At 50.0% G+C, this 14,131-nt stretch overlaps 6 protein-coding genes across 6 annotated transcripts; 4 read left to right on the forward strand and 2 right to left on the reverse strand.

The window, feature by feature from the left end:
• Window positions 1-742: 742 nt before the first annotated feature.
• On the forward strand, window positions 743-4,546 carry N7519_008291 (uncharacterized protein; the record flags this gene model as incomplete). Its single annotated transcript, XM_057295067.1, has 1 exon — window positions 743-4,546. The coding sequence occupies one exon, from the start codon at window positions 743-745 to the stop codon at window positions 4,544-4,546; it is 3,804 nt and encodes a 1,267-aa protein (XP_057142949.1).
• Window positions 4,547-5,218: 672 nt separating this feature from the next.
• Window positions 5,219-6,656, reverse strand: N7519_008292 (CobW family GTP-binding protein; the record flags this gene model as incomplete). Its single annotated transcript, XM_057295068.1, has 5 exons — window positions 5,219-5,584; window positions 5,658-6,265; window positions 6,322-6,333; window positions 6,390-6,473; window positions 6,533-6,656. The coding sequence occupies 5 exons, from the start codon at window positions 6,654-6,656 to the stop codon at window positions 5,219-5,221; spliced, it is 1,194 nt and encodes a 397-aa protein (XP_057142950.1).
• Window positions 6,657-6,952: 296 nt separating this feature from the next.
• On the forward strand, window positions 6,953-8,751 carry N7519_008293 (Mob1 family protein; the record flags this gene model as incomplete). Its single annotated transcript, XM_057295069.1, has 2 exons — window positions 6,953-7,177; window positions 7,225-8,751. 2 exons carry the CDS (start codon window positions 6,953-6,955, stop codon window positions 8,749-8,751), a joined length of 1,752 nt encoding a protein of 583 aa, XP_057142951.1.
• A 496-nt stretch (window positions 8,752-9,247) lies between these two features.
• Window positions 9,248-9,754, forward strand: N7519_008294 (HIT family protein; the record flags this gene model as incomplete). The annotated part of the gene is made up of 2 exons (XM_057295070.1): window positions 9,248-9,310; window positions 9,404-9,754. The coding sequence occupies 2 exons, from the start codon at window positions 9,248-9,250 to the stop codon at window positions 9,752-9,754; spliced, it is 414 nt and encodes a 137-aa protein (XP_057142952.1).
• Window positions 9,755-10,964: 1,210 nt separating this feature from the next.
• Window positions 10,965-11,652, reverse strand: N7519_008295 (HD domain-containing protein; the record flags this gene model as incomplete). The annotated part of the gene is made up of 2 exons (XM_057295071.1): window positions 10,965-11,566; window positions 11,616-11,652. 2 exons carry the CDS (start codon window positions 11,650-11,652, stop codon window positions 10,965-10,967), a joined length of 639 nt encoding a protein of 212 aa, XP_057142953.1.
• A 185-nt stretch (window positions 11,653-11,837) lies between these two features.
• On the forward strand, window positions 11,838-13,742 carry N7519_008296 (uncharacterized protein; the record flags this gene model as incomplete). Its single annotated transcript, XM_057295072.1, has 2 exons — window positions 11,838-11,955; window positions 12,100-13,742. 2 exons carry the CDS (start codon window positions 11,838-11,840, stop codon window positions 13,740-13,742), a joined length of 1,761 nt encoding a protein of 586 aa, XP_057142954.1.
• Between the last annotated feature and the right edge of the window lie 389 nt (window positions 13,743-14,131).

A 14,131-nucleotide genomic window follows, 5' to 3' on the forward strand; every position in this document is an offset into this window, starting at 1 on the left:
TAATGCAATGATAATGCAAAGACTCACATCTACTCCGTATATCTCGAGTAATATTAATGTAACAAAATTTAGGGCTGCTGTCGTGTCATGTAGATTGACGCCAAAATAACAGGGCGTGAACGGAGCCCCCAATCAGGCATAAGGGTCAGGCCGCAACGCATCCTCGAATTTTGATCTGTGCGCTTTTCGATGAATCATATCTCTATTCTATTTTTTTTCTTCCTCACCCTTGTGTCCCTTAGAAGGGCTTCTGATTGATCTCCTGCAAGGTCCTTTTGCCTCCAGACATTTGAAGCCTTGCAGCGGAAGCATCTCATCACCGCTATCAAACGGCTGCAGGCGATTCCTTAGAAAAAAAAAATTAGAGAGGGGAAAAAAAAAAGAAAAAGAAAAAGAAAACCACTTATACCTAAGAAATTTCATCTTGACCGACATCTCTCTCCCCCTTTTGCAACTTCCTTTTTACTTTATGAGCTTGTGCTGGGCCGGTCTCCCAGCCTCGCCCATTGCAGCCCGACGTTGTGCGACACCTGAACGTTAGACCTCGACGTGAACCTTCCATCTCCAACTCGAAAGGAGACCACTTGGAACTGGTGGGACAAAAACCGTGTCAGTGTGTCAGTGTGTCAGTGCGACGCCAAACTTCCTTGACTCCTTGACCCTGTCTCAATTCTTATGGACATCGGAGATTCGGCCAGCGGGGTGTTCGAGTCGTTCCTTACACGACAGAGCGGCTTGCCGTATGGCCATCTCTGTTTCCAACTCCTGTAGCCCGACGCGGCTGGCTTTTCTGGATGACAAAGGCGGAAATCCGCCAAAGCAGAGCATGTGGCACCGGTTGGGTTTGCGAAAATTATGGCAGGGCCGCGACGATCATCGAGACACGTCTGCCGGGGAGAGTCAAGACGAGATTTCTCCCCGCCCTTCTTCTGACAACTCCCGCGCCAAACAAGACAACTTGACACGTCGACTTTCGCGAAAAGTTGGCGTCGGTCTACCACGAACCACCCCCTTTAAGCGACAGAGCTCTGATCTCGACCGACTGGCTCCTCGGGAACCTGATCACCGCCGTGCCCTTTCCGCCGACCGCCGCCCCTTGAGCTCCCAGAGAAGCAGGTCTCCACCGCCAACCGTAGGCCCCAGACAGTCCGCGCCCGAGGTTCAGTGGCTCGGCCCGGCGCCCACAACCACGGTCGATGACCCCCTCGAACCCCAATCCGAAACGAACCATGCCGATGAGATTAACGATATCTCCGAGAATTCGAACCCCTATCCTGGAATGACGACGGATAATTTCGACACGCCAGAGGAGGAAGAGGATGATCACCCAATCGATCTGGATATGGAGCTAGAACAACGGTGGATTTTGAACCTGAGCATGCACTTCCGAGATGGATCAGAGCGGGAGAAATTCTTTGTGACGTACGCGGAGACACCGAACCGATGGCGCCGGGTGACGATTTCCTGCGATTACCACGATGCACCACCATATTCACTGGAGCGGGAACTGAAGGAACTACGGTATCAACGCGATAAGTGTGCCCGGATCTACGAATCCATTCGCGAGTCCCTTCTTGCGATCCAATTCTATGAAGGTGTCACAAATCTCAGGCTCGAGACGAGCGATGGCCGCTTACACGTTCATGTGACTGAGGACGTAAACGAAACAATCCCGTACCCGCCCATCTCCAGTATCAGGCATTTGGTCAACGCTCCTGTCATCCCCGAAGACTTGTTGCATTTCGAATCTCATCTATCCGGCTTCGTTTACAAAATAAACCTGGACGGACGTTTCTATATCAAGAAGGAAATACCGGGCCCCGACACTGTGGATGAGTTCCTCTACGAGATTAACGCTTTGCATGCGCTGAAAGACCGCCCAAGCGTAATCCAGGTGGAAGGAATCGTGATCGATGAGTGGCGAGGCGTCGTCAAGGGCTTGCTAATTAGCTATGCAGAAAAGGGCGCACTGGTTGACATTTTGTACGAGCAACGCGGGAGAACAAGCTTCACACGACGCGAGCGATGGGCAAAGCAGATTGTCCAGGGCCTCTGTGAGATCCATGAGTCGGGCTACGTGCAGGGCGATTTCACACTCGCGAACATCGTGGTGGATGCGGACGACAACGCCAAAATCATTGATATCAACCGTAGGGGATGCCCAGTGGGATGGGAGCCCCCGGAAATTGCCGCTAAGATCGAGAGCAACCAGCGCATCTCCATGTATATTGGGGTCAAAACTGATTTGTTTCAACTGGGCATGACGCTGTGGGCATTGGCGATGGAGGAGGATGAGCCTGAACGACAACCACGACCTCTTCGACTGGGCGATGATGCGAATATTCCAGACTATTACCGACGGATAGTGGATATCTGTTTAAGTCCAACTCCGCGACATAGGCTCTCTGCGAAGGATCTTCTCTCTATGTTCCCCCCACTGCCGGAAGCACGGGTATCACCACCTGTTCAGTCACTGGGAACCATTTCCAACGATGCTAGGCACTTGCCAATTAGTAACTGGGCTCAGCATCAGCCTGCTGGCCTTGGCCTGGCATCTCCAGGGGGCATGATGCAGCAAAATGATCATCATTACCCTCAAAAGGAGTTTCCGGGAAATTCGTATGGTGATCTGCAACACCCCATGTTCTCTGAGACCCATGACATCGTCAAGCGATCAACAATAACTCTTGCAGAATCCCATGGAGACATGGGGTTCCCATCTAAGCCATCTTCTTCCTCTACCTTGAATCACCATGAGCCTCACGACCATGACAAGTACATGGATTTCTCCCGCCATTTCAACGATGGCTCGTTACCCTACCTACCCTCTGCCTGTCAGGACCCAGAAGCTACTCCAGTTTCTCAGACAAGGTCGATGGGCAATGGCTTCCACGACCACCAAGTGGAATCACCAGTCTTCCCAAATGAGCCTGTCTGTCTCGAAAATAATAATCAGCAAGATGAACCGATCTGTAATAATTCCCGAGCTTTGCTTGGTTCTGCGCCTCCACTCCCGCATCCAGTCAGCACATCTCTTGTCGAGTCGCAGAAACATGAGGCTCTGAATCGACCGAGTCCAAAGGCTGCCGATGACGAGGGCGACCTTGGAATCTCAGCTTTGCCCATCAACCCTACTTTGCGTGACTCCAGTACATCAAGTGGCAACCACTCCACCAGTTTTTCGACAATTCCATCCTCAATTAAGCATGCAAAACAGGACGGTTTGAATCAGCTATGTTCAAAGGCCACCAATGACAAAGATGACCTTGAATCTTCATCTTTGCCCCTCAGCCCAACTTTCCGTGACTCTGGCGGTTTTATCGGTCTTCAGAACGCCCCTCAATCGGTGAAAGTTTCTCCTATCGAGCCGCCCAAACAGAAATATGCGGATTTACCATGCGCCAACGTCGAAAACAAACCTAAATTTACTGAGCCATCACCCTCATCTTCATGTCTCTCTCTCTCGGAACTACCTATCAGCCCTACTTTCCGTTCTTCTGGAACTTCCATCGCCGGTCTAGGTACAACTTCATCGCTGAAGTCTTTGCCTATTGAACCGTCAAGGCAGGATAACGTGGATCAAGCACATGCAAAGGCTACCACCTATATCAAGCCCATACCCACAACACCATCAGACGCAGCATCTTCTCAGGCTCGCCCGGCATCGTCTATCAATCCCACCCTAGCTCGCTCCAAACCTTCGCTGGAGCTTCCAAGTATCCCTCTATCAGTGAAACCGACTACCATCGAGCCGCCAAAGCAGACTTGTGCGAGTTCATCATGCGCAAACACTGGTATTAAAACCAAATTTACTGAGCCATCCCCTTCAACATCAAGTCTGGCCGGTTCGGAATTGCCTATTAGCCCAACATTCCGTTCTTCCGAGACTTCCCTCGACACTCTAAGTGCCTCTTCCTCACAAGGTCCTTTCCCTATTGAACCGCCAAAGCCAGAGCATGCGGTTATGCCACGTGAGAGCGATGTCACACCCAAGTGGCCGTCAGCAACATCTCGATTTTCTTCAATGCATATTTCGAGCCTCCGTCACACCGGGGCTTCCATTGGCTCACTGGGTACGTCATTCGCAACAAGTCCATCTGTCGTTGGGATTGGACTTCTAAGGCGGCCATGGGAAAAACCATCTGCAGATAATCCAGATGTCAAGTCCACATCGACAATGCCATCAGGATCAGCCCTCGGGAATTTTACGACTTCAGGGAAGCCAGAGAACGCCGTTTCGCCGGCCGAAACATCCCCCATCGAACTGCAGAGGAATGAACCTTTGGGCCAATGCAGCTCGAAGACAGCCGGTATCAAGCCTGCACAAACGAATCCATTGAACTCCAACCCGAATTTGCTGGGTTCGAAGTTGCCCATCAGCCCTGCTCATCCAAATCCAAAGCCTAGTGGCACTTATTCCGGGGTCGAGATGGCACGCCCTGTTCATGGCCCACCTTCAACTCAGACCAAACCGAGCATTTCGAGCCAGACACGTTTCTCGAATCAAATCCAGTCACCGACCTATCCTGCACGAACAACTTCGTGAAGCCCTTATGGGCAAATTCATACCTCGAACCAACGCAAGATCCCTAATATTTTACAAACAATCTTGCTACATTGGCCGCCACCCACGACGCCACGACCCATTTCTCCGAACGAGCCCCATATTCGGGGCCGAGCACTCGATACCCTTTTGATTTGCTCTGCTTGTACAGTTTATGCCTCGTCGTTTGCCTCGTGTTTTCAGCTTTCGGAAGCATTTATGCCGATGGCGGACGAAACCCGGGAGTCCTAAAAGTCTTTTGTTTTCTATTTTTTCTTTGCATTTTGGCGGATTTTAATTGGATTTTGTTCCGGTAGCTTTTGTTTTGTTTTCTCTACCTGTTTTATGCTGTCTTTTTTCTCGATTCCTTGCTGTTTATTCTATGCTTTTTCTGTTTCCTCTTCAGCGGAGGCCCTCGTTCTGCGTTCTGGTGTTCTCACCCGGAAGTCGATGTATATTGATGGGATCTTTTTATACCTCTTCTTGTCTGACAGGGCTGTATTATTCTTCTCTTTTTTCTTTCTTTCTTTCTTTCTTTCTTTTTTCTTTTTCGTTATGTGGCAATGCAATTCTTGGCTAGGACTGGCTTCCGCATTCTAACCGTAAATAGGCCCTGATGTCTCCTTCCATGGAGCAATGACTTCTCTCTGCTTGATCATAGACAATGAATTCCCCTTATTCTGCAGCCAAACAAGATTCAAAACTCTCTTGCCAAGGTTCTATACTTGACCCTAGTCCTCGTCCAATCAGTACAATCTTGCACTGGAGTGGCTTAGACTTATCCTCGGTGCTTATGGGCTCCGCATCTCGAATCTCGAATACATCCCGCACGGCTTGGATGATTCTGCTTGTCCCGTCATTCAGGATCAGTATACCCTTTAACCGGTGAACCTCAAAGTCCACCGGGTATGGCTCGGATGAGACTGATTTCGCAGGTGCAGGGAATATTGTGTCCCACAAAACAGAGCGCAGCCAGGCATCCACGCAGTTGACTTTATCTGCCGGGATTGGGGGCCTAACGATCGCAGTGGTGGAAATTGCCTGGTTATAGTTTAGAATCCCGAGAACACTCCCTGTTTGAAACGAGCAGAAGAAAAAGACAATATAAACGTACCGGGTCCATGTGGCTGTGTCCCTTCTTACTGAAGTCCAAATCCGCCAAGTGATCATAAGCATGCAAATCCAGCACAACGCCCTCAATCTGCGGCGTCCGACTATGGTCCGTCACATGGATTTTAGCCACGCTGTTGATAGAGGCGACACGATCTCGCACAGCCTCTAGCTCCTGGTCCGTTACTAAATCCGTTTTGTTGAGGATCACCACATCTGCATGCGAAATCTGCATATGCGCCATAGACAGAACAGGGCCAGAACCATGGTCGTGGTGCACGTCGTGCGACTCGGCCTTTTCTTCAGGCGCCGGCTCATCCAACAAGCGTGTTATGTTCTTTGCGTCAACAAGAGTGACGATCCCATCGAGGTAGATAGAGCTGCCGAGTCCTTCATCCATCCAGAAGATCGGGGCGATGTTGCCCGGGTCAGCTAGACCGGTTGTCTCTAGAAGGATGTAATCGAAAGTGCCGCGGCGTTCCATCAATGACTCGATGGCCATTACGCCTGAGTCTTTCACGGAGCAGCAGATGCAGCCATTGCCGACTTCCATCCATTCGGTCACTTCTTGGCCGCCCTGATTTACGGTCATTGGTTTTTCAATATCCATTGCTTTGTGATATCACGTTAGAATATAAGTTTTTGATCCTTTCAGGTGAACGCCTTACAGTCTCCAAATTCTGAAAGTGTATTAGCAATGTATATCATATCTCGCAGCCATGTGTAGTAGACGAACCATTCATGATCACGGCAATTTTCTTGCCGTGTTTCTCTGTCAGGATATAGTTCAACAGGGTCGTTTTTCCCGCCCCCAGGTATCCTGATCAGTGTATTAGCCTCATGTTATGACCTCAACCAATATGCGCTCTTTCATCATACCAGTAACCAGCGTGATGGGCACTCGAGTTGTTGGTTCTTCGTCTACCGATGTTTGGTCTGCCGGCATGGCAGACACATCGATAAGCTCCGGAGGAGCATCCTCATCTTCAAAATCGGCAGACATCCTAGTCTTTACATAAATGTTGCGTAAATATACAGAAGAACACAGAGCCTGGAGAAACAGAAAGCCCGTAGATGTAGCGGATGACGTTGTTTCCCAAAATAGGTATTAGGGCACAGGGCTCGGGCGGTCAGCGGTTGCTATGTTTATGGTTGTTATCTTCAGCGTCTAAGCTTGCTCTCGATACTCGACTTTTTGCTTTCATAACACAATTCAACAGGGCGCCTAGGGATAATCCACTCTTTTATTCGTTTCTCGGTTTTTCTCGTTTCATCTAGCGCCCTAGTTATACTACCGTCATGACTGCTGCGGGAGTCTCTCCGTCAAGCTCCCCGCGGCTTCCTAGCCCTCCTCCCTTTACTGAGGTTCAGATTGGGCCTCAGTCGCTGTCGGTCGGTGAATCCTTTGGCAAAGATGCAGACTTGCTTGGTGTTGCGATGGGAGAAAATGATGGCTCGACGCGCAGAATCCGGCCAGGGACCAAATCCGCCAACATGGGCCTGCCGGTGATTCCCCTTTCACAGGTTAGTTGCTCCCCGCTAGCTATGTTGGACGTTACTGATAAAATCAGCTTAATTCTCCATTCCAGCTTCAGGAACACCTCAAAGCTCAGTACCAGAAGCTCGCGTCCCAGTACCCCCGACTTAAGGAGAAGTACGATGTGCTTATGGAGAAGTACGACGTGCTTATGAAGGAGTACAATGAGCGCAAGCGCGAAGCATCTGACAAGGAGGACCCGAAGTACGATGTGCTTATGAAGGAGTACAATGTGCTTATGGAGGAGTACAATCAGCAGAACCCCAGCGAATTTGACAAGGTGGACCCGACTAGCGAGGTTGCGGCAGACCCGACAGAGCAGACAGAACGCCCGGACATCGAGGTTGCGAAAAAGCCAAGAAAGCCGGAGAGTGAGGTTGCGAATGAGCTGACAAAACCCCCGAAGGGAGTCGATGAAACGGTTTGGAAATATGAACTGTGTCGCTTCTTCACTATAGAGGCTAATCGGCTGATCGAGGGCTTTTTCGCTGAGAGCCCGCCCTGCTCGGTCCAAACTTGTCCTGAGATGCGAGTCAACGATTGGCAGTATATTTGCGCGGGCGCCGGGCACCCGAAAGCCAAATATTGCTGCGCTATTGACTATTGCTGCCATACTCTGGATTGGGCCATGAACATTCTCACCTCGAAGAAAAAATTCCCCAGCCGACTTAGATTGCCAGATGATGAGAGTACCACGAACCCCTTGCATGATATCTTCCGCCGCCTTTACCGCTTCTTCGCGCACGCATGGTTCCGGCATCCTGGTGTATTTTCCAAGGTAGAAAAGCATGGCGGTCTGTACGTGTTTTTCAAGACCGTTTGCGTTCACTACAACCTTATCACGGACTACACGATTCCCATTAAGGCTGGAGGACCGGATGAAGTCGCAGCAGCTCAGAAGAGGCAAGAGGCCAAGAAGAGAAAGGAGGAAGTCGAGGAAAAACCTGTCAACAGTAGCAACCGTTTCACTATTCTACGCAAGGATGATGAAAATTCATTCGGTACCGCTGTGGAGGGTCAGGACCCGGCGCTCGCCACTGGCGCGACCGCCCGTCGCCACAAGCACAGTCCTTCAACCGGATCGCGGGTTACAACTATCGCGGAGGATGCGGAGGATCTGGAGGACGTTACACCATCAGCGCTGCGTGAGCCCCTGAAGCAATCGCCTGAACCACGGCCTGTTTCTGTTTTGGAAATACGGACTAGAGAGGAGCCTACTGCCGCAAATGAGCCACCTACTGATGTGGGAGAGTCGTCCGAAAAGCCAGTTGAGGAATCTCAAGAACAGCCACCGCAAGGACCCTATGGGCAGCCATCTGAAACTCCTGAAGAGCAGGAGAAGAGCGAGCAGGTCGAGCAAATTGAGCAGACGCCCTTATCCGAAGATTCGGCTACAAACACAGAATCGCCCATCCAGAAGAATGCTACGGAAGGCGATGAAAATACAGCTTCCTACGAAGAGGCAACCCCAACTGAAGAGCCTCAAGCAGAGATTGAGGTGGCGAAAGAGCCTCCCGTTGCCCCTGAAACCAAATATGAGCCAGAGAAAAAGGAGTCTTGATATCAGCACCCTCTCGAACCTTTCACGCCAATCTCACACTGATGATAATTGACTGTTTGTATGTATTCTTCGTTTCCCTTTGCTATTACCCTTGCAATCAGCGATGAGTTGCAATTCTTTAGCTATCGAATACTCTCTTTGTAATATAGTTCAGGATATTGTTTATGGCCAATGTCAATGATACCCATTCTAGCATGCTTGCTCAACATATTCATGGATCAAACAAAAAAATAGGTAGCTCGTAGATCTTATATAGGAAGCCACATCTGTATTTATATATATAAATGTCCATGCATGGTACATAGTACATATATGTATGTAGGTTGATAGGTTAGTTAGTCCACAGGTGAAGGGAACCTCGGGATGGGTGCCCAGGTGATCTTCAAAGGTTGAATCTGATAAGCGCTTATCGACATATCGCGCGACATCACCGGAAAACTAATAGGACAACCTTTCCAAATTTACCTCAAATATCCCATAGGTATCCAACTCCGAAATGTCAGCTCTCAAAGGCGCCACAGCGCCTATATACTTTGGCTCCTTCATTGTTACACCACAGGTAAGTATCTCATGACCCAAACACCCCCTAGTCTCCTCAACCAACACCAACCACATTATAGCACAGAACCAGCCATAAACATAGTAACCCTAGCACACCAACCTAACTAACAACTCACTACTAAACCGCAGGTCTTCCACACAACCCCCCCTAACCTTTGCCCTGGTAAACTTGAAACCAATTCTCCCAGGCCACGTCCTAGTCTCCCCACGACGTGTTGTCCCCCGTGTCACAGACCTCACCCCCGCGGAAACAAGCGACCTCTTCGTAACCGTGCGGCGCGTGGGCCGTATGCTCGAGCGCATATACGGTGCCACTAGCTTGAACATCGCCATTCAGGACGGCGCTCACGCCGGCCAGAGCGTGCCGCATGTCCATGCGCATATCATACCGCGCAAGGCGGCGGACCTGAGACCATGCTGGTGGCATGGATGCGATTTATGACTTGCTTGATGGGGACGAAGGGGATTTGAGGAAAGCATTTAAAAATGCCGTTTCTACGGAAGAGGGTCGTCAGTCAATTGAGGTTGGGAATGGAAGTGCTGTGAATTCGGGGAGGAGGTCTAGGTTCCCGGTTGTGGATAATGACGCGCGCAAGCCTCGAGATGAAGAGGATATGAGAACCGAAGCTGAAATGTTGGCACGGGAGATGGAGAGTGAGCCTCTTGATTAATTTGGTTTATGCCTTGCATGTGAAGATCCGGGGCAATTGTATACATGAGTCTAATAGAAGCGGATATGACAGTTTACCAGTAAAATAGGCCGAGTTGTGAGATGGACGCCGCAAGCTGAATTCTTCATGCTCGTTATCGTGTTGTTAACTATAGAGCTCGGATTTGAGCTTTAACATTGGCTCTGAAATCTGTGCTGACAAGATCGTCAGATGGCTCGGCTAGGGCATCTTTCTCCTCGGTCGTATCTAGTTCGGACCGGAGAATGGGCTCGTTACCGTATTCTTATTAGGTTTCAAATTTGACGCTGCTTGTTATTCATTCCCTGTAACAGAGCTTCAATTTCTTATGGGAGTGTTGCTTGGGCATCATCAGAGTAGCGCGTCACATAGAACCCCCTAGGTGGGATCTGATTGTGGTCTTCATAGAACTTCCCAAAATCCTAGATGAGACTAAGAAGTCAGTTTACTTCATCTCCGGTAGCTTTGTATCTCCTGTCACTCTGGCTTCTGTATGAGTCTTTCGAAATGGACGTGCTGTTGTCTTGACATCAGCCGCTGCGTTGTGGCCAGATGATCGCATAGCCAAGCTGCAGTCTTGTGGCACTCGACAAACTTCAAGTTAGATCGACTGGGCTGTAAAGACGAATAATCTATGATATTCCTCGCCGCTCATTTGGAAGTGAGCTCTTGGAAAAGCTGAGAACTTGAAGTTGCCTATGTAGGCAGAGCGATATGTACTCACCGGATAACAAGTATAGTGAAAATGAGAGTTATACTACGCCTAAAACTTTCTAAAAATTCATGTGTTCTCGTAACTCGTCCTCTATGGTATCTAAAGTACCCGAAGGGGAATGAAACCCAGAGATAAAAATGGAGAAACAAACGCCGAAAATGCAATGGGTCTCTTAAACGATAAGCCCAGTGCATGCGAGACTCCCCAATCACCCATTTCCTGCAATCATGCGCAAACTTCATGCATATTTATGCCTTCTTCCGTCTTTCTTGAATGACCTCAGCAGCCCACGCTTGAATCTCGGGCAACCGGATGCGCGAGGCAACGTGGGTGAACTCGGTGAGATCAACCTCGCTTGAGCGCTCATACTCAACCATCTGCAACAGCAGCTCCATCTTGTCGATATCATGTACAAAGTGGGCCTCAAGGGTTTCGTCCTTCTCGTATTCCTCAAACACTTTCTTGATTTCCCCGCCCGAAAAGATGCCTCCGGGGACCTTGGCGAGGAGGGTACTGGTGATGTAGTCCATAACGGAGGCCTCGCGACGAGCCTTCTCGGCCTTGGTGATGTGGTGGTCAACTGGAGTGATATCGCCGACAAGCGCCTCGGCCATGTCGTGGATCAAGGCCATCTTTGTGCAGTGCGGGATGTTGATCTTAGTTGCTAGGGACGGCGGGGCCATCATCGTCATGATCGACATGCGGTACATATGGTCAGAGATCGACTCGCCATTGATGCCAAAGCGGCGCCAGCCCTCGCGCTTGGTGGTCTTAAGGCGCTCAATCAAGTGGAAGAAGGGAACGGGTGAGGTAGAGTTCTCCTCCGGGCGGTGGGGGAGCGTAGAGAGCACTGCAGATCTCAGCTTTGCGGGTTCTAAGAAGAGAAATTCCAGGCTTACCGGTCTCGGGGGTCCACGTAGAGTTGTCAGTAACCATGGCTGATGTCCTTGAGGGGAGAGAATGACTGAGAGGAAGAAAGAAATACAACAAAAATGATAATTGAGGGGAGAAAAAACAAACTACAATGAACGCGGGACTGATAGGCGCTGCAAACAGTGCAAACCTTCCTTATCAATGTTTACTCTCCGCCGCCTGTTTACTAAAGTCCCCTTCAACACAGGATGGCTGCAACAAGGCCTGTTCGGCCGAAACCCCTGGACTGGGCAGGTCCCTCGCATTTGGATGTATTTGTTCGCAATCTAAAACTGTTGCATCTGGATCAACGCGAGGATTGGCCCGGTATATCTCTCCGCACCTTGAACCTGACATCACAGAACCAACGACACAGAATCCGACTGATAGAATGGGCCCTGTATCACCTCTACATGATTTGGGATCCAGAGAGCGCCCAAAATGTACAATTTCTCAATCACTAACTTTCAGGTTTGCGAACTTTGCTGATATTCCATGCAGAAACTCCGGCCCTTCTTCCCCCGTTAGAGCCTTTACAGTCTGTCAACCTCCGCGCGGCCTTGTTTCGGTGTCTGGGTGAATTGAAGAAGAATGGCGATCTGGGAAGGGAAATTGTGCTCCGCAAAACTATGCTGGATGATTGTAAGGGTGATAAATTCGAGGAGATGCTCGCTGGCTTCTCCACCGCCGTTCTCCGTAAAGTTGTGGCGGTGTCCGCGGACGAGATGCTTCGGAATCCTGCCATGAAACTTTCTACTGCGACGGCCATGACCCCAACCGACTATCAGAATCTCCTGCCGCTCATTCTTGCCCAACAAGTATCTCTCGGTTCTGCGGGAGAACGCCATGCCCGAGTTAGAGAGGCGTATGATCGGTTCTCACAACTTCTAGATGATAAAAAGGTTGAATTGACCGAACGCGCGAATCAAGGATCAGGTAGTCACGTGTATGATATGCGGAGCGACCCTGAGAGCTTGGTGCGTGAGTTACAAACAAATTGGCTAGGCAGCGAGGAATGGGCCAATGCACTGCTCGAAGGCGGATCACAAAGCAGCACTGATTCTTTTCTTGAACTCCCTTTCTCAACGGCATGGATGCGGGCAAAGGACTCGAATGTGGACGGTTTCAGCAGTGGGTTGAAGCAGGACCTGATCTTTGATTTGGAGGCTCGTGTTCTCCTCCAACGAAGTCGACTACGCAGGTGGCATGAATACAACAAGTCCCTGTCAAAGGACAAAAGAACCGACGAAATGGGCACATCCTCGCCTAAAGAACCACGCGTGTTATTCCTGGATCACCAGTCTCTCACAGTTGCTAGTATATCCAAAGCGGTTCGCCAGCCCGGGGATTGTGGGCGGACTTTGAAAGGGCCAGAGAAATATCTCCTGTCATCTGTAAATGAGGCCCTATCCCGTATCAACGGCAAATCCCGCACCAAGCCATCTGCAGTTTTGACACCGGAGGTCAAAACGAGCAGCAAATTACAGTTCAGAAGCTCATTGGATATTGCCAACTCGCCATCAACAGTGGCAGAAGACCACAATGCCCCAGGTCATCCACCAGACTTGGAACCTCCAGAGCTCCGTCCAGAGCCCAGCTCCAAGCCCAAGCCACATCCAGAACCAGAGCATATTCAACCCTCGCAACCAACTGTCCGGCTCTCCCCAGACTGCCCCTCACCAGACGAGGAATTAGCCCCAGAACCCATCAAGCGCACTCACACCTTAGCCGAGCGCACACGAAGGTCATTGTCACTCCTCCCACCCGTGGCGCATGAAGAAACACGGCCCCGCCGCAGATCCCGCCCGTCCTTCCCAGTCAACCAGTTTGTGACGCCGCGGAAAACCTCCGCGCACTCAGCTCGTTCAAGGGATGAAGTCTCACGTGCTTCGACCCCACACGATCAGCTCTTTGAGGAAGATGCTGAGTACGCAAGTGTCTTTAAGTCGCGACCGCGTGTGGCGCTTAGTCCTATTTCGTCGCCGGCTGTGCATGTCAGCCCTTCCTTTGAAGATGAGAGTTTTGAATTGGATCATGAGGATGGGGATGAGAGTGAAGGTTGTGAGTGGGGGGATGTTGATTCGCCTTCGGCTGCTCCGCGATTGAGGAGCTAGCTTGTCAAATTATACATATGCATCCATACATACCCATGTTTTCCCTACAGTGGCTTTTCTATATATGCTAAACTCTTATAGGGGGGTTTAATTTGCCGCAATTGGGTGAGACAGTCAGCATGTAAACTGGGCTATTATCTAGAAGAAAGTCAGAATCACTGTTGGTCTAAGGTGCTTAGCCTGGAACAATTTAGTTTTTCAGATCTCTCTTTGCCCCTTTCTTGTCTTACTTTAGTTACTTATCTGTTTTTCTGTCATATTCTTTCCCCTCAGTAGTATAGGACAGCTAGGGGTGATAGGACGAAAAAGATTCATTTCATCAAAGAAATTCATTGCGAAAAGGCCTCGGGAGCGGGCGAAAAATATGAGGGAAAAGGGAAGGGACCAAC

Source organism: Penicillium mononematosum (genome assembly GCF_028829835.1).
Source record: "Penicillium mononematosum strain IBT 11891 chromosome Unknown utg000005l:1.0-9366267.0:1.0-9372171.0, whole genome shotgun sequence".
Taxonomy (NCBI): Eukaryota; Fungi; Ascomycota; class Eurotiomycetes; order Eurotiales; family Aspergillaceae; genus Penicillium; species Penicillium mononematosum.